Source organism: Amblyomma americanum, chromosome 6 (genome assembly GCF_052857255.1).
Source record: "Amblyomma americanum isolate KBUSLIRL-KWMA chromosome 6, ASM5285725v1, whole genome shotgun sequence".
Lineage (NCBI taxonomy): Eukaryota > Metazoa > Arthropoda > Arachnida > Ixodida > Ixodidae > Amblyomma > Amblyomma americanum.
Genome location: NC_135502.1, coordinates 109,276,498 through 109,300,879, shown reverse-complemented (window position 1 = coordinate 109,300,879; position 24,382 = coordinate 109,276,498). Strand labels below are relative to the sequence as shown.

Sequence of the window (24,382 nt, the reverse complement as noted above, 5' to 3'; positions counted from 1 at the left end):
AGCGAATGCGCCAAATAATAAGAACCTTGTTTAAGACGGAACACAACCGACCAGCAACGCAACACAAAATTATTTTCATAAAATAAAATGTATAATTTGTTTTAAGGAACTATTTTCAAAGTTACAGGCAAGAAACATTTTTTTAAGCGGCGAGTTAAAGCGATGACGTTCTCAGACAGCACGCGCTCATTCGCTAGACCGTGCCAACCGTGCATTCGTGGCATTCCGCCATTTCGTGCAGGAGTCGGCGTTGAGCGGTGGCGTCTTCTTGTGCTGGCTGGTGTTGAGAATTCCTTCGACGAAATGGGCGCCCAAGATGTGAGCATTCTAACTTATTAAGCCTGCCAAGGACGAATACCGCTAATGGAGCTGCTATTGTACTCGAGGTTTTGCTTGTTCTCTAGTTTTAGTGCCTTTTAATGACTGTGTCGCAGTTAGCTTAGCGTCACCTCATACCGGCGTCTCGTAGGTGAGGCGCGTAGGTCATGTCGAAGTGTATTTAACAGATGCCAAAGGGCAGCTTCTCGAGTAGCTGCTCATTATTTCCTGTAATCTGTTCAAACAAAGTGATTTAACATTATTAATTTAGTCCAGGAAAAAAATGATCACGCCGTTCTCCTAAGCCTCGTTTTCTGCGTATCAAAATGGCGGTTCTCTTCCCTCCCGTGCTTTGAGAATTCATTGGTTCAGTTGGTTAGCGAGTAACATTTGCCCAGATCTTCACACTTTCGCTGCAGCACCGATTAATACTCGTAATTTTGTGGCCTGTATGTTCTGCCAACCATCATTATGCGTAGGCGTCTTTGTTCGTCGTCCGCTTGTAGGCCTAGCGACGCCGGTACGGACGCCGGAAACGCCGCACGTTGTTCTCTCTACCAGTGGACCTCATCTCGAGCAGTTTCTTACGCGCTTCCTTGCTGTCGGCTCCTTTTGTAGCTTGACTGCATTGCCTGCGCGTGATCAAAATAGAAAAAGGAAACTTTTCGAATTGAGGTTGTCTTGCCGGGCATCCTTCTGTACCTTAAATCGGGTTTTTAATCGGTTGAACGCCTTTTTTTCTCCCGCAGAATGAGAGCGAGCCTGAACAGTTCCGGAAGCTGTTCATCGGCGGCCTGGACTACAAGACGACTGAAGAGAGCCTCAAGGGCCATTTCGAGCAATGGGGCGAGGTCGTGGACTGCGTGGTAATGCGCGACCCCAGCACCAAGAAGAGCCGCGGGTTCGGCTTCATCACCTTCCGACGTGCGCACATGGTCGACGATGCGCAGGCTGCGCGGCCCCACAAGGTGCGTGGTCTTGCCTGCGGTTTCAGATGTGGTCGCTTTAATTATGGGAGACGTGCATTGTGAACAGTTACCCGCTTCGCATTGCGTTAACACAGGAAACTACTTGATCCTTCACTGTGACATGTACTGGATGGATGGATAAGGCTGAACCCTTCAAATAGGGTAGCCATGACTTGTAAAAATTCTACTGTTGTCTTGATTTTAACCACCAATCAGATAACCTTTTCTTGGTTACGTCTACCAGCTTAAAATCTCCTTTCCCTTCACTGTCCTTGCACCCCATTGCATTGGTTAAATCAGCCCCGCTGCTTTCCACTGCCGGGTGAAGCCCTTTACAGAAAAGTATCGTGTTCAGCAGTTTTCTCCTCTCCACAAGCACCACGTGTGCCTCTCTTGGTACCTGACTGTATGCCTTAGTATGCAAAACTCCTGGCGCACAAACAGCAGAGCGCTTCTACAATTGTATATTTTTTGGCAATTTCCTGCTTAGAGATTCTGTATGTTTCCCAGTGCCGATTTCGTTTCTTTTAACTGGCTTTCGCGCATACTGCCAAGTACTTGAAGCTTTGGGACCATTTCAAGGGGCAGTGCGATCCACTCGCTACTGGTAGTAAACTAAAGGCTCCTCCGCCCTTGAGTGGAAATACAGGTGCATTTTAATGCGTGCAGGTTGATGGCCGCGAGGTGGAGCCCAAGCGGGCGGTTCCGCGCGAAGAAGCTGGTCGGCCTGAGGCGCAGGCCACTGTAAAGAAAGTCTTTGTTGGTGGCCTGAAGGACGACGTTGATGAGTCTGACCTCAGAGACTACTTCTCCCAGTTTGGAAACATCCTTTCTGTCAACTTGGTCACTGAAAAGGACACCGGCCGCAAGCGTGGCTTTGCCTTCGTCGAGTACGACGATTACGACCCTGTGGACAAGATTGTCCGTAAGTACACTTGTGCATACCTGCAATCTCATTTGGCTTTGTTGAATGGGGCAATTAGTGTCGCCTCTAGGTGATAGTACGTATTATTGAGCCTTGCTGTTTCCCTTACAGTGAAGCGCCACCACATGCTGAAAGGAAAAAGGACCGAGGTGAAGAAGGCCCTCTCCAAGCAGGAGATGGAGAACCTCAAGAAGGACAAGCGGCCTGCGTTCAGGGGCGGTCGTGGAGGCCGCGGTGATGGCTGGGAAGGTGGCTATGGAGGTGGTGGCTATGGCGGCGGCGGTTATGGAGGTGGCGGCTATGGCTCTGGCGGTGGTGGCTATGGAGGCGGTGGCGGCGGCTACGGAGGTGGTGGCTGGAACCAAGGTGGCGGAGGCGGCTTCAGTGATGGCTACAACCAGGGTGGATGGGGTGGCGGTGGCGGAGACTTCGGCTCCGGTTATGGCAACAGCTACGGTGGTGGACCAATGCGTGGAGGCCCTGGAGGCTACTCGCAGCGTGGCTCTGGCCCATACGGTGAGTTTCTCTACAGTTTGGCGAGATGAGCTCTTGCAGTTCTGTGTGGAGGGGGGGAGCTGATGGCACCCACGTTCGTTTTGCAGGCAACGGCAGTGCGGGGGGCTACCGGAGATAAACAGCGGCAGTGCGATTTTAACTGTTGAGGTGAGTACTCTGGGCGGCTTGGTTGTGTGGGCCCGGGAGTGACGCAATGTGTTTCCGAACCCGCAGGGCGGCAGGCAAAGCTTTGAGAGGGCAGAGAGAGCAGCCAGGGCTAGGCAGTGCAGCTTGGTCCGAGCTAGCTAGGCAACCGGCTAGCCCAGGTCTGGAGCTGTGCCAGCAGCAGCTCAGGCAGTGCGTCCTCCAAGGAAGAGCCAGCCGCAGCACATCACATTGAACCCCGTCCTCATCACTTATGCGCCTATGTGTATACCATCTGTCTCTTCTCACACATTTACCACCACTGTCTCTCCCCCATTGCGCTCTCTCTAGCCAGAGGAGAAGCCTCCTGTAGATGTTGTCTCGTCTGGGTCTCAATAAAGTCTAGTGTTGCAAAACACAGCACCTAGTGTACAGAGCGCGTCTTGTTGTTTCTGTCTCTGTCGTGAGCCGTAGTTTATCCCTGTAAAAGGCAGGCAGCTAGGCACGGCTGCTGGAGCTGGCCAAGGACCGGAGCTCGCTTCTGTCTAGCTGGTAGACAGGCGTGGATAGCGTAGCTCGCAGAGGAAGTCAGCTGCAGGAAGGCCATTTAGGTAAGCACAGGTTTCTTTCATACTCCTCGGGGGCTGCTGCATGTTCTACGAGGGGGTCTCCTAACCCTTTCCGGTCGGTAACTTGTTTGCAGCTGAACCAGCATCTTCTGTGTTTGTGCTATTGGGACAGAAGTGTGCAGCAAGGGCGACAGCTGTACTCTCCATGAAGCATTTCAAGCCCACTGGTTGATGGCTGTCTACTGCATTGTAGCGACTTTTGTACCCAGTAGTGCATGCCAGCTAGCTTGAAGATGACCACAAACAGCCTATTCGATATCCAGTATGTAGGCTTCGAAGTTTTCTCCAAGCTTGGAAAAGTTTGCTGGCAGTACGTTGTTTTAGTTGTGCAGTGATCCATTTGCAGTTTTTTTTTTCTTGGCCCAAAAAAGTCGTTCAGGGACACTGGACCGGAAATGGTTATGCATTCCATTAGGAACAGTGACATTGTGGAATGTGGTCTATCGATGGTTTGGACAAGTGTTGGTGTGCGCATAGTTCACTGAGAGCACTGCTGTCCACGTTTGGACGCAGCTGTTGCTACAAGCCTGGACACCAGTTCTGAGCCTACTAACTCTATTGCTTTGCCCTCAGACCTACAGACTGACCTTGATGCTCCAGGACACTGCTTAGAGTTGCTGGTGGTGAAAGCACAAGGTATGTGCTCCGTTGATATGCAATTTTTCCAGGGAATAAATTTTTTGTGCAATTGATTTTGCATGGTCGGTGGGCAGTACGGATATGCACGGAATATTGCAGCCTGTGTAGTTTGCCTGTGTTACTGTGGGCAGCAATGAGAGACTTCAAATAATGGCTTTAAATAGTGTGCAGCAAACTCCAAGGTGAGCATGGAAATGTTTTAGCCTGTCGGCAGAGTACAGTTATGTATACTACCAGTTTGTCTGCCGTGGACAGTAGTAGTAGGACATGTCATGCCCCCACGAAGTATGTTGTATAGTGAACCTAGGCAGATCAAACTGCACATTGTGAAGATATTGGTGCTACTATATTAGGCTACAACTTAAAAAACTGCAGTTGCTAACACTGGGCTACGCCTGGTGTGCCCTGTATTCCGCTAGCCAAACGCAACAGCAAGTGAAATCTGCTTTTTAATGTTTGAGTACATTAAATGAGCCAGGTATCAAAATTCTAGAGCTTATATTGGTCAGTTTCTTGTTTAGGTAATGGAAAAACAACTATGGACTACTTTTTTGTTGAATTCTGTGTGGTGGTCCTGAATGTGAGCAGAGCTTCACTGCAGACTTGCATTGTATGACTATAGCTTTCATGATTTTAATTTGAACTTCACTGCTCTGAATGTACAGAAGCAGTCCTTAACATTTCCTCCATGATATGCTCGAGTACCACCAGAGTCCATATACAAGGAACACTCATTAAAGCTGCGAACTGGGCGAGTTTGTATTGATTCATATTGTTTTGTTGCGTTGTTCAAATATGAATACAAGGAACCACCTGTCAAGTGCTTATAATGACGCCCTGTATTGCTACTAGTGTTAGCGGCTGTGCTGTCCGACATTTTGAACAGTGCTTTTTGCCAACATTTGCTGTGCACCACTAGATGGTTGAAGAAACTGGTTTGGTCCTCTTGGCCAATGGTACTACCGAGCCATAAGTATGTCCTGTGGGGTTTTGAGTTTTCTGAACTGTTGTTAAATGCTCGTGCTGCATTATACGACTGCAATTTCATTTACCTGTGAACTCTTTGCTTTTTTTTATTTGCAGCTAGCTTGCATTTTCCCCAGGAGCTGGACCCTCCTGCGGGGTGTGCTGCCAATGTGGCTTCGTGCTGAGGCAGGCCGGTGCATTCTATTGCGCCCAAAGCGTTTGTTGCAGCATGACATCGCTGCTGTACCGCACCAAAGCGCCAAGAATAAAATATTGGGCAAACGCTCCAATTCTGTGTGTCAATGCGGCAATTTGCATGCTCTGTCCTGCTAAGGACGTGCTTGTACAGGTTGCTCCAGTATATAAGGTACTGCGAGTAGCGAAAGTATAGTCTACGGTCAGCTGGTGGTGTGTACGTGCCGCTTAAGTGGATTCTGTCCACAAGCCACTGCGCATCGGAATCTGGGATTGGGTTAAAAGCGTATGTATGGTAGTTCGTGATCGGTGTGCGATCGGCGGTCAGTTAACGAATTTTTGGGAAAGGTCGGAATTATCGAAAAGCCAATGCTTTGTGCTAATTAGGAAAATTTTATGATCCAATTTTAGGCCTCCTAGAGGCAGCGATTTGCCAATTGGCGATCGTGTTCCGTGGACGTTCTGGCAGCGCTGCAACACGCTGTCGCGTACACTCGCGCGAAGCGTCAAATTTTTGCTCGCTTGAATGGGAGGAAAGCCACGTGCGGGCTTTCTTTGCGAGCGCGAATTAGCAAAGTTCTTGCTTAGCGTGGATTATCTCGGGCGTGTACAAACAGCAACAGCGCATGAGCCCTGGGCTACGCGCGGCCCAGGCCAGTATTTTTGGAACATATTTGCCATGCCGGCGCAGTATGGGCGCGGAGCTGCGCAACGGCACACGGCGTAAAAGCAGAGGGAAGCGTAGAAAAGGACAATGGAGCCTGACGCAGCTCTGAACAGCTGGCACCCTAAGTAACTACCGCAATGAGCATGTATGCCGAGAACCCTGGACCGGAGCATTTGCGCAGCTATCGCTCTGCTTCTTGATATCTGTGGCCTCGAATGTTTGTCGACACAGCTGATCTTTGTATCATGTAGAAGTAACTCGCCAATTCGTGCTTCCTAAATGCGCAGCTAACGCAGCTGTTGCCCTTGAATCGAGTCGGTGTAGGGCTGCGCCTGAGTGCTTACTGATTGTCATGCCGCCTGTGGGCCGATATAAGAACTACCCATACCATAGTGCTTTGCGTATCGGGTCACAGCGATGACCTTTGTACGCACTATCGTGTTAGCGGCGATGCTCGACATGGGCTGGGCTACGAGTTGCATGACCACGGCGAGGACGATCCCACAGCGACATTTTTTGACGAGATATGGCGGGAGCCGTCTGCCCCTTGCAAAAGACGAAAAAGCATGGTGACGGGTACCCGCCGCGGCGGCCGCGTTGTGGCCATCGCTGCGACAGTGCGCACGACCAACTTCAGTCTGTCGCAGTGGCCCTGCGACGAGAACGACGTACTTACATTTCTGTCGCACACCGGCAGAAATCGCACTGCGCTGCGGCAACAATCGCATCATGTGAAACGGCCATAATGAACAAAACGGCCAGCGAAAGATTTACTAAGCGATATCATTCGACCGTTACCACCCATGTGCCGTCCGTCGAAACGCGGACACGCAGCGCGCCTCGCTGGTGGCTGTAGCAGTGGTGGGAACTGCAATTGCGAACAGAAGTCACTGCTGCCTGCACCCTGCGCTTTTAAGCCGGCACCTTGTGCAATCGGACATCTCGCTGTTTCCTGAAATACAGTCGTACGCCTCGTTAATATGAGCCCCATTGACGTGGACGACTCAAATTATGGACAGTTTTTCTGGGCACCAAACTCTTTCAATGCAATTTGCACCTCCTTAATACGAAGCAAAATATGCCTGTGTCCTTTGTGATGTCATGAATGAACAAGATCCCCAGGTGGTCCAAATTTTTCTGGAGCCCTCCACTACAGCACCTAGCTCCTCCTTCCTTTCTTCTTTCACTCCTTTTTTATACCTTCCCTTACTGTGCCATTTGCTTTCCTCAAAGACCTATTTTCTATTTCAGTTTTCCAAACAATCGACAGGAAGAAAATGGACAGAGCCCATTGGGCCCCAAGTTGGGTTATTATGGACAGTGAAGGGGATAAAATCTATGACACTCCAACTAGACGTTACGTTTTCTGTATTTTGAATGCAGGTCACCTGAGGAATGCAGTGAAAAAGTGCTAATGAATGACTAATGTCCTTTTTGTTTCTGGTTTCATGCTTTACAGTGAAAAGTTGCTGTGTCGACACCTCTCACCATGTGTTGCATGAATGGCTGTGGAGAAAACTCTTGTCTGCAATTTATGTTACATAGAATTGTAATTGAGCAGCTGTCAGCCGATTGAGTCATGGGGTCACGGGGTATGAACGGTCGTATTAAGAGTTGGGTCACCTAGCCATGAAATGCAGTCATATCATACACAGACCAGTAGGTGCATCGCTGCACTACAATATTTCGATCATAGTCACGGCCAGGATAATGAGCTTGGAGCTCCCAAAATTGTGTCTCAACTTCACTGACTACAGAAGAAGACACTAATTAATCATCGCGTTTTTTTATTAATATTTTTTCTTCGTGGTTCGTTACTGCGGATGACTCGCTGTAAGGACAGCTTTGCTTGGGAACCAAGGTAGCATTATATGCTTCGCATCTGATGAACAGGTCAGTGTGCTGTAGCTTTCAGAGACTGCAGACCTTTCCAGCCTGGGTGTCGTCATATTGCTCGCTCGACTGCTGTATGCAACTGGTCCAGGCAGCAAAAGGGTGGTGCCCACGTTGAAAAGGTCTATAGTGCACCAGTGGCAGCATTGCATCACCACTTGTGATGCCAATGTATAAGAAGTTATTCAAGCTTTCATACACATGTAACATCATTAACTTTCACTGAATAATGAAAATATCATCTCCAACAGGAGAACATTACTGAACACTATTAATATGTAATCCATGTGGTATATGTGAATTAAAAACAGTCCACAACTGACAAGAAATGATGCTGTCTGAGAGCTAATTGACTGTGTGCCCAGTTGCAACTGATGTGGCCTCAAGGGTAAGGAATATTTAATTGTACTGAATTTGTATTGTTTGCCCTGAATTTGCCTAACTGCATTTGCAGTTTGTTTATTACATGCTATCAACCATGAATCAGGAAAGTCTGAATCCATCATTATATAAAGCGAATATAAAAGAATCGCCTCTGTGCGCCAACATATATTTTGTCTGCCACTTTATGGAGATCACTTGCGTCTATTAAAGCCAAAGGTGCCTAACGCTGCATAGGCAAGAATTAAATGGAAGTTTTATAGCTGTCACATTGTTAGTTTCTTCATAATGCCAGGTACAGGTTGTTACTGAGAGATGAGGATTGAAACACACAGAAAAAAAAATTTCCCAGACTAATTGCATTAGGTCAAGATGAGCAATAGTTGTACTGTGACCATCCTTCCAACCCCCTTTCACGTACAATGCCAGGAGAGTACATTCATTTCCCTGCTACTGTTTGATACTCCTTTAGGCCAGTAAGTAAGCTGGGGAGTTTTTTTTTTAAGTTCAGTTACAGCACACCATTTGCCCTGGAGAAAGTACCCCCCACAGCCAACAACAGCCATGACTGCAAAACAGGTTTTGCTCCCTTTAGACAACCTGACTCATTCCTGAGGTAGCAACAATATGTGCAATTATTAACTGCTTGGTTGGGTCTTTAACGTAGAAAGTAGCTGCACAATGTAGAGCATGGCTTTATGAACTGTTATTTACCTGCGTACAGCCTTCGTCAAATGTAGAGCCCAAAAAAGTCTGCTTTTGGGCCATGGTGTTATGCATCATCAGTGTTCCAAATGTCTTGACGGTGAGAGAAACTCCTGACCCTGCCGTTCGCAACTTCCACGCATGCTACAGGGCTGCCTTGGGCTCCTTACTTTTGAAAAGGATGCACATTAAAATATGCTTCAGTACTTTAAACCTTTCTGCGCCAACAGCAGCTGGCGCATATTTCTGAAACCAGCAGCACACAGTTCTGTCATTGGCAGTGCTTTATCAAGTTGTGATTGAGAGCATTGCAATCGCGACTCATTCAGGTGCATGGTGACATGTAGTATTTTTTTAATTTGTGGGCTCCCATTTTTGCTGAATAAAAAGGGCTGTACTACTAAGGCTACTTTGTTGGAAGCATGTGCCTGGGCCAGACCATTTCCATGGCACTCGGCAACTTTCTAGTTCACAACTGAGCGTTTAAAGCAATACATAAAAAGTTAATGTCCAATAAATATAAACGCAGGTGGAATGAAAAAATACTGGCCAGTATTTTGCATAACAACAATCACTTGATTTCAGTTTGAAAGATAGTTTTTTTTTAAGTCTTGATTCACTTTAGCTCGGAGAACCCGTGTATACACATTTCTTAAATATGTGATTGAAAACTCTGCAGGCTGTTTCACGTAAAACTGTCACAAATATTTAAAAAATAAGCTTTTTGAATTAGAAGAGCGCTTTTTTCGGCATAGCATTTTCAGCAACGTCGTGTGCCAGAATACAGCTAAGACTTGCTAACTAGCAGGCTGGTTAACATTGAAAAATTCAGAGGGCACTTCAGACTGCTTGCGTGCTGTGAATGCAAAAGCATTAGTGTGTCATCTTGGGCGCTTGACCCTGATGCATGTTGCGCACTGAAAAATTAAACGAGGTGCACCTCCGAATGCTGATTCCACAAGCACTGAATCCACATAGGTCTGAGTGAAATGCTCGGCCACCTGGTTTGAATACCTGTCTGGAGCGAGACTCGAACCTAAGAGATGTATGCTATATGCCACAAGAAATGATAGACACCACCCACAACAGTGTATGAGGAATGGGAATTGTTACATACCAGTTTTAATACAAAAATTGGTTTTTGAGGAAAGGAAATGGCACAGTCTCTCTGTGGAGACCTCAACTGCACCTTAAGAGAAGAGGTAGAGTCTGAGAAGGCATATAGTTGAAGGTGCTTGTGTCGTGGGTTCAAATCCCTGTCACAAGCTAGCCTCTAACTTCACTAGCACATACAACGTGAAATGTTAAGACACCACCCAGAACACTGTATGACAAATGATTGCTACACAATTTTGGTACAAATGTCGGGAAAACTGGCGCCACATTGAGGTCCGCCAGTGGGAAGTATATGTAGGTGGAAGAACGAAATGTATATGATTGTACGAAATTGCAGAGCTCGAAATGCTGTGTGCGTCCATACATTTTTGTACCATTGCACGTCTGTAGATTTTTGTACCATTTGCGAGTACACTAACACATGCCACTGGCTTTTCTCGTAATGGGGCTAGTAAGGCTTTCGCTTTAACAAAATTTTTAACCACTGCTGTTAGGCTCCTTATTTATTGAGACAGCTTATGGGGGCTTAAAGTCCCAAAGCGACTCAGGCTATGAGGGGCACCGCAGTGAAGGGCTCCAGAAATTTAGACCACCTGGGGTTCTTTAACGTGCACTGACATCGCACAGTACACGGGCCTCCAGAATTTCGCCTCCATCGCAATTCAGCCGCCACGGCCGGGATCGAACCCACGTCTTTCAAGTCAGCAGCCGTGCGCCATAACCACTGAGCCACCGCGGCGGGTCTTATTTATTGAGAGTCTTGTGGCCCACTGTAAGTATAATGTCCATAACAGTTTTTTTTATTTTCGAATATGGGATTGTCGTCGTCATGACAGTGCAAGGAATTTTGGGGCTGCACACACGAACGAAAGCAAAACTACCCAACCAGAAAGAGTGCTAGCAACACCTATGAGTGCGAGTTGCACAGTGGCGTGGGTGTCATGTGCTCTCTGCTTGCTCGCTGCTCCCAGTTGGGCACTGCGAAAGGCGTAATGTGTGACTCCAGGGAGAGTATTGCCAATTTTTGAATTTTGCTACTGCCTAATACCGACTGCGGCAGCTGCGTTTTTATGGAGGAAAAACGCTAAGGCGCCTGTGTGCTGTGCGATGTCAGTGCACATTAAAGATCCCCAGGTGGTCGAAATTATTCCGGAGCCCTCCACTACGGCACCTATCTCTTCCTTTCTTCTTTCACTCTCTCCTTTATCCCCTCCCTTATGGCATGGTTCAGGTGTCCAATGATATGAGACAGATACTGCACCACTTCCTTTCCCCCAAAAACCAATTATTATTACTACTGCCTAATACCAATGTTCCTGTTTTTTTAACACTGACATGTCTTAAAAAAGAGAAAATTTTCATAAAACTCACTGCCAGTGAAAACGCACATGCTTTAGTTTTTATTTTTCTTTCACCAAATCACTATTTGTCATTTCCTTTGTTCAGTTTTGTTCATTTCAGCATTTTTTTTTCTGCGGAAGGGGTCCACAAACACTCGGCTGTGACAAGGCCGAAAATATGCCCGTTCCAAGTAATAATTGAAAGTTTTTAAATAATTTGATAATAAATAATATATTTGCGATGTTTTCGACAATCGTGTTACAGTATGCAAAAACAAAATTTCCAAGAAGGCTGTATTTTTAAGGGCTATAAAAAAACGGGTTAATATGTTCCAATTTCGTGACACTGGCAAGTAAAAGGTTAAAGCCAAAGTTGGGGCCTTGTGAAAAGGAGCACATGCTCCAGTATGGCCCACTTGTGGTTCATTACAAATGAAAGAAGCCAGGCACACCATGAGGAAGGAAGAGGATGTGGGAAACTGAGAGGTGCGGGCAGTATTAGTACAAGTTCCACATCTGCTCTTCTATGTAGATAGCGAGCTCTGACCAAACAGTATCCCAAGCAGTCTGTGGCATAAGATGTGACATTTGGATGCAAAATTTAATGTTTTTACAACTCGTATTATGTAGCCATAGGCACACTTTTGCTGCGACATACACCTGTGAGCAGGCATTCATGGTCTTGGCCTCCACAAATTTAAGCACTGGAAAGGTCTGGAACCAGCAGCCGACCTGAGACAGGCCTTTATTGCCTGCTGAACTGTGCACTTCCTTTGTTTTCTTCTCCGCGAAAAGTTACACATTGCACTAAACGTGCTGTGCGTGCACCTTGCGGGAACATTTTATTGGGTGTGTGTATGCTAGCTGACGGGCTCTGCATTAAGAATGTCTTTATTGCACCCCACACCTCGAGGAGAGTGATGTAGGGGCCTTTCAAAACATTTTGCAGGTTAGCAGGCAATCCTTGGGCCGAAATGTTTGGGAATCCCTGCACCACAAGATGATGGAAATGAGAGCTCTAAAATGCTCCATACTGCAGCTGTTTCAGTCATTTATTTAATTGCCAATTGTTTCTGAAAGAGTTGCAATAGACACATGAATGATAACGCAGTCTTTTCCTCACAAAAGACAAGGCGCAATTTCAGGGTGAATGTGTTACTTACCAAAGTCTTTTGATCTAGAACAGTGGGGCTAGAGGAGGCTGCGATTATACATACCCAGGACACGCAACCTTTTGTTGCAAAATGGCGCACAATTCCAATCTTTTCATGAAGACCATGTTCAGGTATGACGGCCTTTCTGGATGCCCTGCCGAGGCCACGCACATAAGTCGCCAACTAACATTGCCACCACGTAATGCTGAACTGAACATCAAGTAGCCGCAGGTCTCACTGCCCTTTCAACCTGTGTCAACCACGCTGGCAGTATTTTCATGCAACGACCGACTGTCTTCTGGCCCAGGTGCAGAACACAGCTCCACACTGGCCTTGGTGGCGACATCTGCCGAGATGAGACCAAAGGAGAGCAGCTCTGAGAGAGCCAGGCTATGCCAGCCACGGTTGGCCTTTGGGCTGGCAGGGCTCGGGTGGGTCAGGCAGAGCACGCGAGGTGTTAGAGAGGGGTCTTCACTGGCGGCCACGGCTGCCAGGGCCCGGTCCCTGGCATAGCGTCCGATGCCAACCACCACCTCTGGTCTCAGCAGGGCCAGCACAGACAGCAGGGCTGCGTCACAGACGGCCTGCGATAGGCAATATCAATGGTACACTGCATGAGCTAGGTTGAAATCAGCGTTGGGTGAGTTCACTGCTGAACTCCTTTAGACTACAAGCACTAACTCTTGGAGACACTGTGCACACGGCTGAGTACATAGCAAACGCACAGCTTCTTCCAAGTGCACACTACACCTGTTTAGTAATTCCTTTGTTTCAGACTAATTCTGCATTATTCATATCATAACTGCAGCTTTTTTGCTAGAAAATTCAGAAAACAATTCTTGAAAACAGTTAGTTTAGCTGCACATAATTTGAAATACTCATTTACAATGATTTTATGATTTTATTCTGGGTTCTTCACATTATCTGCGACTAGAAGAAAGTAACTGCACCTTCTCTCGAGTGCCTGTATCCCTCACTTTTCAGAAGTATATTACCATTTTACAACCACAGTGACACTTTTTACTAATGTTCACACCTGCAGGAACATTACAATGGGGGTTTCAAGTTTCAAAAGATGCTAATTGGCTTTCTTTTGGCGTGTGTGGACTGTTTAGGTAGAAAAAAAAAAGTTTATTTTTAATAGAAATGGGAAGAAACACCTGGAAGGGTTATCTTCCCTGTGTGTTCTGACGAGTGTCCATGGAATGCAAAAGGCATGAAAGTTTTAAACTTCGTTGAAGCTTGGACATGCTATGGGGAACTAACAGGTGTGCCATAGTACTCATGCATGCAACTGCAGACTGCATGGTGGACTACAAAACTTTTACTTTCAAGTTGCATGGTTTGTAAAAAATTCATTTTTTTGCAATTCCTGTAGCTTGTAAATAGTTATGGACGACGGTGCACAAAAAAAGAACCAAAGGCTAGTCTTCATGAATCCTCTCAGCCAGTCTGACAGTGCAACACTAACTGACTTGCTAAAAACATATTGCCACAAAGACTCAAATTAGTTTCGTATCTAGGCTTTTTCTGTTCTCCCTTGGATTACTGTGCTCTGGTATGGGCCACCACAACAAACATAAACTTGCAAAAATTATCAGTACTTGAAAAAAGGATGCTTACCTTACCTGGTTTACCTTATGAGCATAACAACCAAGTATTTATCTAGCACATCTGGTATTGTAAATGTGCTGAATCTTTATAATTACAGGTTAAATAAATATTATAGAAGTGAATAAAAAATGCATTTGAACACAATTTCCTAGTTAGCCTCACTCCAGCAATTCCAGACTCCATAGCAACAACATCACAAGCCACACTGGAGGCTGCCCACTGTGCGGACAAATTGCAGCCACCAAATGCTTAACTATCAATTCCCATTATAGTTAAACAGGCTCACTGATTTAAATACTGATGTTCCAATTTCAACGTTTCAAAGTTTTATCATTGAATATGCTATTTGATGGCAGCTACTTTTGAACATGAGCACCACCATTACCACCACTTGTAATATGAACCTCTGTATTGTGTATTGTCCTTTTGTTGCATTTTCCTTTTTCCTTAGTTTTCACTAGTACATGCACGCAGCTGGTATATACAGTGTGCAAATGTATTTCTTGCTCATGCCGTTACCTAAAAGGTGGTAAGAACTCAGTCAAGTGTCGCTTCTTTTTTTCTAAACACCTCTGTCATTTCTATATTCTGTGATAGGAATAAAAGATTATTATTGTAATTATTAACATCTGTTGTAAAAGTCATAGACACAAGAAAGACTGTCTCCAGACTATCAACCAAAACTACTTGCATGGCATGACTACTAGTATAAAGCCTTTCATTTTTGTGTAAAACCTGGTTCTACCTGATTTGTTTCTTAATATCAGGTTGAACTCGATTTCTAGCTTAAAATGCACTTTCTACTGATAGATAATGTAAGTTTACCAGAACGCTGCAATAAGATACCACATGAAAATTAGCGGATATCTTGTGCATATTCCAGAAGACTTTTTTTGGGTAAGCGTTGACTTTAAACTTATTTAAAGCTTGTTATTCATAGGTTTTTAGTATATGTACTTTGGAAGTACATTTAGTTCGAGGAAGAGTTCCAAAAATTTCATTTAGAAGTAAAAGGCCAAAACATTCTGACCAGATGTTTTGCTGCTCAGTGCCATCATTGTATCAAGAGCTACTTGCATTAACAATGTCCTCCAAGCCTTTTGTCCATTGATAATGGTTATTGTGGTGTCGAATTCATGTTTTTGTACTCTACAAACAAAGGCTGGCAGGCCCTGCATGAATGTGAAAGTGATGTACAAGAGATGAAATAATTGTAATAAATTATAAAAAACAACAAAAAATGTCTGATTTGGTATAAAGTCTTTAGTGAAACCTGTGAATTGCGCATTGTTTCTGGAATAATGGGTGAATAATAAAGCATTTTATGTTCCACATAAAAAAAATGCTGATAGTAAACTGTTGTTTGACGTAACAAAAAAGAAAGCACAAAACACCCTGTTAACATTATAGAACTTTTTGCCAAATCACCCACTTCGTACCTGAACTAGAGCTCAGAAAATATTGCACAATTTTTTAAATTCCGGAAAAAATTAAACCTGAAAACAATGGGCCTTACTTATACACCAAGCACATATATGAGGAGCCTGTAGGCTGTCTAGGTATCCAAGCTCATGCTTTACAAATGACTGCGCAACCAAAAGAGAGTTCTGTCTGAGAGTTAGCATCCCTTCTGTTGTCATCATTTGTTCTGTGCTACTTTCACGATGCACTTGTGTCGACTGATCTCTCAATGCTACTTGCTAAATTTTAATCTCTTCTGCTCACAAGCTACATTTTATTTAATTTTTCTTGTGGAACAAATTCTTTTCAGATATGCTTACGCTTTTAAACTCAAAACTCACACACGCTGCCACATTGGGTCTTCATGCACTCATGAGCTGTCGGCAACCATCTTACGCCTAGCAGGCTGTCACCCTTGACCTGTTGATGATCTTATTCTGAGCCCTCTGTCAAGTGCCGCATGTAAAGTGTCAGTGCACAACCTGCAGCAGTTGCTTCTGGACAAAAAGAAGATGCCTTGAGCCACCAAGGTATACAAACCCTCCAACCACAAAGAACAAAAAAATGCATTCCACATAGCACACACTGAAAAGCTGGACAGGTTTATATTACATTCTTATGTGCAGCTGCATGCCAGTAGATAAGCTGCACTTCGGGCCCTCCGCTCACAATGCTCCTTTCATGACAACGTGCCGGACACATTCGCACTTTCAGTGCCATTCTTTCAGGGTCCTAAATGCAGGCAATAAAATAATTTCCAAACAAACTTAATTATTTAAAGCTCACAATAAGCATTTGAACAGCATTTAAAAACTCATAATAACTTGTAACCCTGTAAAGCAATTTTTACTCATTTTTACGAGTAGCACGCACAAGCCAGGTGGTCGTGAAAGAAGCATTCAACAGTTGTGTAACGTGATTACAGCATGGAGTGCTTGCCAAAAACATTATGAGCAGCAGCAGGTCTGGATTGTGCAACATGCCTGCAGCTGTTGGCGAGCCTCAAGGGGCAGACGGTTGGGCGTCAGGTTGGCACCGGACGGGAGCAGGAATGCAAGGGGGCAGTAGTTGTGCACAAACCAGGGGCCTCGAAGCAGCTCCCCGCCAGTAGTGAGCTCCCGTAGCAGGCTCCAGAAGCGCTGACCACTCACCTGCACAAGCACAACATGTGTAGAACATTACGAGCACGAGGTTTCCTTCGCCGAACCAGCTCCTCAAATGCAGCATTCGATTTCCATCATCTGCAATCGATTCTGGAAATGCGCTTGTTCACATTGAACAGCATTCTGGAAAGTTCACATCATCTAGCTGGAAAGTCACGGATACTTGTGGAGCAATTTTCTCATTCATCTGAAGGCTCACTCATGCTAATTAGGTCACATGACAGCCTCAGTCGCTTATGTGCCATAAAGCCAATATAATGCATATAATTATGTCACTTGCATTTAGCTCATCTGGGCTTGAGAACTTTCAACTGACAGAATGAGAACTTTAATTTTCCCGGCTTAAGCTAAGTCTTTCTAGTGAGGTCAAGAGTTGAACCAAGAGCTCAACAAGTTGGAACAAATCTTTTACTCGATGAAAACATGGAATGAAGAGCCTTGCACACTGTCTAGTTTTTCTTTGTTTCCACCTTTTAGTGCTTGTTACCAAATGTTTGGGCATTTCTCCCTGTACACAACTTTTATTTAAGGCCATGGCAAATAACTCACATAAGGTTAAAAGCAAAAGCTTACCAAGATTTTTCATGCATGTAAAAATAACTGGCACCAACTGCCAAGGCTGGCGCAGCACTTCGGGCTGACTTGCATTGATTTTTTGTGCTTGTCATAACCTTTGGGCCATTATAAGTTTGGAATGATTAGCAGTCAGACTGCCTTCAAATAATATGCAGTAAGTTATTGTGGTTGCGTCTTCACACCATAACATGGTGGGTTGATTTTTTGAGCATAAAGATTTAGACACACATGCACAATCCTTCTTCTAAGGATGGATGTTAACTGCAGTGGTTCCTTCATTACATGCACGATTGAGGCACAGACCGCTTGCCTCTCTCCTGGTACAGCCAAGGCCCAAAACTGGTCTCCGGGGGTGCTCGCCATGTGGCTTGCCCACTTGCCCGCTGATCCCAAGCCAGCCAACTACATGCGGTGTGTCTCCAAATGGCACCTGTTGGGAGCAAACAACACCCGAGAACTTAAAGCTACGGAAATGCAATGCAAGGAAGGCTGCCTTCATCACAGTAAACTCTCATTAATTTGAATTTGCTTTATTCAAACTTCTGATTTACTTGCATTGACGTTTCAGTCCCATCGACAACAAATGTAATTGGAACACTTTCCTCAATTCAAACAAATTTTTGATGCCCTTTGAGCTCAAATCATTAATAGTCAACTGTAGCTACCCTTAGCCAGCTCATGACACAAGGAGTGCTAAGTGTAAGTTCCTGCCATTATAAACTCCTTTTGCAAATTCTATCCTTATGCACCATGGTACATGGAATCGTAGTCAACCCATTTCCTTCCATTCTTAACTACCTTTACCAGTAACATACTGCACTACACAGAATACAAGCCAAATTTCGTTGAAGTGTTCTTGCTTATAATTTATGGCTTACTCTGATGCAAGCTTGAACCTTGTAAATAGCCTTTCTGAAATTTGTATATAAATTACCTCTTCCACATACACGCGCTCTTGCCTGTCACTGTTATTCAGAGGCCAGGGTCTTTGTAAAGTGCCGGAAGTGACTCCATCTACAGCTTTCCTTTTTCACCATGTATTTATGCTGGAGAAGACAAAAATTGTTATCAATTATGTGGTCCTGCAGGAAAAAAAAAAAAAAACACAGCTGCTGTTGAAGCCAAATAAAGTCCGTCCCTGTTCTTGTTCTCTGACCTGTTACAGAAGATCCATCACTGAAGAATGTGTACTCACTGATGACATTATATGCCACAACCAGTTCCATTAATTGAAAATATTTAAAAATTGTGTAGCAAGACTAAATAATATGCAGTGAAAATAGAAGCACTTAAATTGAGGCTGCACAGTGGACCTTTAGCCATGTGTGACAATCCACCTGCTTTCTTTCTAATAGCATTACATGCGCTAACTCCCCTACTCTTGGTGAACAAAAGCCACAGCAGCAACACAAGTTCTTGCTAGTTTCTTTTACATAGCTGAAGCCTCAGTTATGATATTGACTTTGCGTGTCCCTCAGCCTGAATCGCTTTGGGACGTTAAACCCCATAAACCATACTAACTTTGCCAATGTATTTCTTGCACAGCGTTGCAGAAAACACCAACGGAGATAGAAGAAGATAGAAAAATCAGATGTATACAATTTGAGTGTGCTTTTGTGTTTTTTGAACAAAATCAACAAGGCATTTGTCCCAAAGGTGCTTCATATTAGAATTTAATCCGATGAATTCGGCTACTAGGTGAACTGTGCCTTATTGGTACTCAAACTCATGCATTTCACATTTGGTAAGCTTACATGAAAACCACACAGGCAGGTTCTTTTGTCCACAGATAAGATCAGCCATGCACAAGCAAGGGAAGACCGTGTATTTGCGAAGGCACGTACCAGAAATGCTTCTGTGTGAATAAACGTGTAGTTCATTCACGTTTCATCGTACGCTCCGCATGCTCTAAATAAAGTTCGAAAATTGGGCAGACCCTCTTACAGCAGACGGATCATTCTCTACGCCACAGCATAAATCGCTCGGGCCTACTTGCATAGCAGTGTACTTTGGTTTAATCTGCTGACACTGAACCTCCGACAATTACGAATTCGAATTTACGTGCAGAGTTTCTATGTGTCAACATATACGAAGGTGTCGCCACGCTGTTAAGTCGTAATAATAATAATAATAATTGGTTTTTTGGGGAAAGGAAATGGCGCAGTATCTGTCTCATATATCGTTGGACACCTGAACCGCGCCGTAAGGGAAGGCATAAGAAGTCGTAACACCACGGTTTCAAATTCGCTGTGCACACATTGCAGCTTTATGCCAGTTCGCAGTTCTCGACCTAAAATATCTGTGCTCGCGTATGTCCGCTAAGCGCTTTCGCTACCACTACGTGGCATAACAAGGCGGAAAAATCAGTCTCGCAGAGTAGAAAAGCAGAACAAGTATCGCCAGAACAAACAACACTGCACCCCGTTCTGAGCCATCCCAAAGGGGCCGGGGTTCATGCCAAGGAATACCACAGTCTTTCTTGACCTGCAATACTTGCGCACAAAACATTCGTGCGTCTCACGAGCGTACTCCAGGGGATTATAGACGTGGGAAACTTTGGAGCCGAACGGGATTCGGGAGAGTAGATCGCTCTGCTTTTGCTCGATGGCGAGGAAAGCGTCCGCGATCTCATCTTCAGCGACATCGTTGCAGATCTGCATTTTCGCTCTCATGCAGGGTGCACAGTGAATGAGAGCATCGCCTAACAGCGTTGTCTCAATATTTCTGCACACACGAAAGATGCCGTTCGATGCAGCTTCAGTGGCTCATCAGTCTATCATCAGTAACGCGGCATTGCCAACAGAAACCAAAAGCATCTACACATCCATTTACAGCCATCGTCCGCCAAGCCAAGTTCAGAAAGTAATTTTGAAAGAAAGTGTTTAAAATGTTATTTAAGCGCTATTTGAATAAATAACTCATTTTAATAACGCTACTTTAATTGTTTAGTTTTACAATGCTATTGTGCACAACGTTTTTGATTGTGCAATCGTTAGTTGCGTTTTTTGTCGCTGCTAAGTTCAAGCGCTAATGACTATACTAAATCAAGACTGCTTCTACAAAAGTAAAAAATTGTTATGGATTCAGTAATCCATGTTCATACCGCCAACAAAACACGAAACCAACGAAACCGACTACTAAACCACGAAAAACGCTAGCTTTGCTGTTGTTTCCAAAACTGTCCGCCCCGCTCTCTCGCTTCCATCGAGCACCTCGGAGCGCCCCGGTACGCACTCTGGGACCCGTAACCGCGTGGGATGGTGAGCTTGAGCGTGTGATGTACCGTTCGCAGCGTCATCGCTAATCGGAGTCCGCCACCGCCGCAGGTAAAAACGCGCGGCAGGGCGGGTGCTGTGCAGCCGTACGCGATGATCGACGGTGCCACACGCGCCCCACCCGTCTCGGCTGGTACACGCTGAAACAGCTGACCGCGCAGCACGCAGCCAGCGACGATGGCAGCGAAGGACGTTGCCCGCTCGCCGTTCGAGTTCCTCAGCCTGGTGCCGCAGGGGCACGAGAAGGCGCTCAAGCTCGCCGTCTACAACACAGCGACGCTTGTCTTCGCCGTCTTCGTGAGCGCCGCGGGAGTGGCCGTCTACTTCATTCTGCAGCCGTTCCTGGGCCCGCTGCTGTGGGCGCTGCTGTTCGGCTCGGTGCTGCACCCGTTCAAGCGCTCGCTGTGCGTGCTGCTGGGCGGCTGGCTGGACGCCCTGCGGGAGGCCGGCACGCCGTTGGCCGTCGGCGTCGTCTGTTTGCCCTTCCAGGTGGTCGACAGTGTGGCCGAGCGCGCGTGCAACACGGTGCTGCAGTACTTTAAGTGGTTCCTGGCAGCGTCCATCCTCGTGCCACTCCTCTACTTCGCCCACCACTTCTTACCCGTCGCTGTCGCCTGGAAGGTGTACGGTGCACTGTGTGTCTGCTACCACATCGTGTCGGCGACGCTGGAGATGTTCTCTTCGGGATGGATGGTAGGTCTCCGCCCACCTGCCCATCAGTATATAGTGATCGCGCGCTGCCGAGCGAGCGAGTGCGTCGATCGACGGCCGCTCCGGAATCGTTCGTGGTGTCTTATCATTTGTGTTTCCACCCGTTGCCTTTTGTGAAACCATGTGCTGGTTTAAACCCTTTGGATTCCTACATAATGCAGTTTATACTAAGCGCAGGACGAGTGTGGTACCAGGTGTATGTTTTAATTTTATTCTATTTTTGTTTCGCCTTTCACTGACATCTGTGCTTGCATGCCCATGCACGTCGTAAAAATTGTACTTTGATCGAACCTAACCGAGCTTAATATCCATGCCAAATTACCACCAAACCATACAATCTGGTACGTGCTGCATGCAAGTTGCATCACTGCTTCGTGCCATACTTGCTGTGAATTGAACGCACTTTTTATGACTGGCAGCTAATTCACTAGCTCCGGCCTGAACACCTAAAATATATTCGCTGATCATAATGAAAAGATTATACTTTTAACAACACGTCAATTTCCACATACGCAAACTATTGAGCATCTGAATTGATAAATTCAGTGGGCACACATCCTTCTGAGGGAAGCAATTAATAGGTAGGCCCTTCGAATGTATGCTAACCCAGCTTGCTGGACACAGCTCACTGGACTAGTGAAGAGATTGTATTTTGGCATGGCAGTGCTCCACGTCTGTCGCTTGTCTGATGCAGGGCCCCATTAGAGGCCTCACGCGGCAGAGACGCACGCACATGCAGTTGCAAACTTTGTTTACTTGTCGGGGTTGTTGCCAGCTCTAATTTCTCTTGGGGAGGGTTGGGGGGGGGGGGAGGGAGTGCACCTTTTTTTGAAGCCGGCTACTTTGCCTTGTGCTGAGCCCTGGCTTCCGTCCAGGTGCTTGCAAAACAACTTCTACCCCAGATGCTCTGCTTGTACCCGGTCAGAGATACGCACAACTGTTTGTGCCCTCTGTGGTACGGCGGCAGGTTTTTAAGGGGAGCACTCGGAGATTGCTCTCTGAGTGGTAACAATGCCATTCATCTGCACCCTGAGCATGAAGCAGTGACACCAAAGGGAGGGGCAGAGCAGGAGTGCGCCGTCTTTTGACTTTTCCAAAGCAAACTCGTGGGCGTTCACCAGAGCGGGAGTGGGGATACTGTTGTCGTGGGGGCTAGAAGAGCTGACAAGAGAAGCATGTCTCTTTGTTATGTGTAATCTGTACTGCCTCTAAATGTGTCGGGAGATAAACTTGATTGCGTGACTTACTCTGTGGCAAGGGCCGCTAGTATTAGAAACAAATGGCATCGGAATTTGTGCTGGAGCTCCTAGCAAGGGTAGTTCGGGTTCTGTCCTTGCCCATCTTTTATTTTGCACACGTGGAGTACATTTTAATGTTCCATGTGTGCATGTGCTGTGGAACTCATCTGTGGGATTTTGACAGCAAATATATGCATTGAACTCTAATATGGTAGTCAGTGAGTATTAAAACGCCAGATGTAAATTGTATGGTCAAATCCATAGCCGTTGATGTTAAGTAATAACATTTCAATTATTTTTTGTCTGTGCAAGAATAAATGTCTGGGTTCAGTGCTTTTGCATGATGTTTGGTTTTATGCGCAAAACGTTCTTCTTGAACAGACCACGTTAGTAGTAGTTTAGTGACTAAAATACTAGGTGGAAAGATTAGGGGTGTGTGAAAGGTACTTTTTCAAAACTGAAAACTGAAGCCTAGCTTTGCTACCGAATCGAATAGGGAATTATTTGCTATTTGTGCAAATGTTCGTACAAAACAAATATTCATGCGGAACAGTGAAGCGCCAGAGGCTGCACTATAATGACGCAGTTAATGCTGTACCTGTCGAAATACAGAACACTGACCTCTATTAAGGGCTACGGAATACGAGGTCATTATTAACTTTATGATCGTAATGCTGTGCACATAGGGAAACTACCTTTTGATACTGATGATTACGATGACCAAACTTGCACCAAATCTCAGCTGTTGATAGGGATGACAGTTCGAACGATTGCCTCTGACATTGGGCATGAAGCAAGGTTTGCTAAACCTGGCTGAACTCTGCGAAACCACTCAATCTTGAATGCCATGTGCATGAGGAATAGGATTAGCTGCCTCATGAATAGACCGCTTTGTGGTGCTGAACTCCCATCCCGCGCTGAATGATTGCAGTATGCTGTGCAGCATTGGAGTGGGCATTGTTATTTGAACAGTTGCTGAAAGAAAACTATGGCGTGTCCTGTTTGCCATTTACTGTACATACATCTGTTCAAAAACTTGAGAATGGATTCGATTCATTGATGTGGATTTGTATGTTTTGAGGCATTGCGTCCTTATACAGTCGTGCCTCGTTAATATGGACACTTTGGTTCCGGAGCAAAACTGTCCATAACGCAAGTTGTCCGTAATAACGAATCACAAAGAAAAAAAATATTTAGAAAAATACACCACCATGATTAGGGTCTACTTCTGTGCACATGGTGGTCGTATGAAGTTGAAATCGGACCCAATTTTGGGAGCCCCGAGCCCATTATCCTGGTCACCATATGCTTGAAATAATGTGGTGCAGCTTCGTGCACCTTCTGATCTATGTGTGGTACACTACATGTTGTATTATGGCTAGATGACCTAACTCCTAATGCAACTGCTGACATCCCACTAGCCCACGATTCAGTCGGCTTGCAGCTGCTGAACAGGCTTTATATGTAGCACAAACTACTGAGAGAGTTTTCTTCACAGCCATTCATGCAATATGGCAGTTGGTAACGGGCGTCAACTCGGTGATGTTGCACTGTAAAGCATAAAACCTGAAATGGAAAGGACCTCAATCAGTTATAATAATAATAATAATTGGTTTTTGGGGAAAGGAAATGGCGCAATATCTGTCTTGTATATCAGCGGACACCTGAACCAGGCTGTAAGGGAAGGGTAAAGGAGGAAGTGAAAGACGAAAGGAAGAAAGAGGTGCCTAGTGGAGGGCTGCGGAATAATTTCGACCACCTGGGGATCTTTAAGGTGCACTGACATCACGCAGCACAGGGGCGCCTTAG

The 24,382-nt window shown here is 45.6% G+C and overlaps 3 protein-coding genes across 12 annotated transcripts in view; 2 read left to right on the top strand and 1 right to left on the bottom strand.

Annotated features, from left to right (window-relative positions):
- Window positions 1–160: 160 nt before the first annotated feature.
- Window positions 161–5,374, top strand: LOC144093976 (heterogeneous nuclear ribonucleoprotein A1, A2/B1 homolog). Of its 2 annotated transcripts, XR_013306366.1 has the most exons (7): window positions 161–318; window positions 1,068–1,286; window positions 1,956–2,211; window positions 2,323–2,727; window positions 2,814–2,874; window positions 4,053–4,115; window positions 5,202–5,374. XR_013306366.1 is itself a non-coding variant. In XM_077627765.1 (6 exons), the coding sequence occupies exons 1-5, from the start codon at window positions 163–165 to the stop codon at window positions 2,843–2,845; spliced, it is 1,068 nt and encodes a 355-aa protein (XP_077483891.1). In that variant the 5' UTR covers window positions 161–162; the 3' UTR covers window positions 2,846–2,874; window positions 2,941–3,282. The 2 variants fall into 2 exon arrangements, 1 of the variants encoding a protein (XP_077483891.1); XM_077627765.1 differs by lacking the exons at window positions 4,053–4,115; window positions 5,202–5,374 and adding an exon at window positions 2,941–3,282.
- Window positions 5,375–12,405: 7,031 nt separating this feature from the next.
- Smug (Single-strand-selective monofunctional uracil-DNA glycosylase) lies at window positions 12,406–20,167 on the bottom strand. Its single transcript, XM_077627763.1, has 4 exons — window positions 19,770–20,167; window positions 17,660–17,779; window positions 16,594–16,761; window positions 12,406–13,119 (listed from the first exon to the last, which is right to left on the bottom strand). Exons 1-4 carry the CDS (start codon window positions 20,019–20,021, stop codon window positions 12,781–12,783), a joined length of 879 nt encoding a protein of 292 aa, XP_077483889.1. The 5' UTR covers window positions 20,022–20,167; the 3' UTR covers window positions 12,406–12,780.
- A 267-nt stretch (window positions 20,168–20,434) lies between these two features.
- Window positions 20,435–24,382, top strand: part of LOC144093971 (transmembrane protein 245) — a 57,738-nt gene continuing 53,790 nt past the window's right edge. For 6 of the 9 annotated variants that reach the window (XR_013306364.1, XM_077627760.1, XM_077627757.1 and 3 more), the window contains exon 1: window positions 20,435–21,317. Coding sequence is in view for 7 of the 9 variants with exons in the window: in XM_077627760.1 (XP_077483886.1) it covers window positions 20,802–21,317 (516 nt within the window). In the remaining 2 variants the exon portion in view is untranslated. The remainder of the gene's footprint in view (window positions 21,318–24,382) is intronic. The other 3 variants (XR_013306365.1, XM_077627754.1, XM_077627759.1) reach the window with 2 other exon arrangements.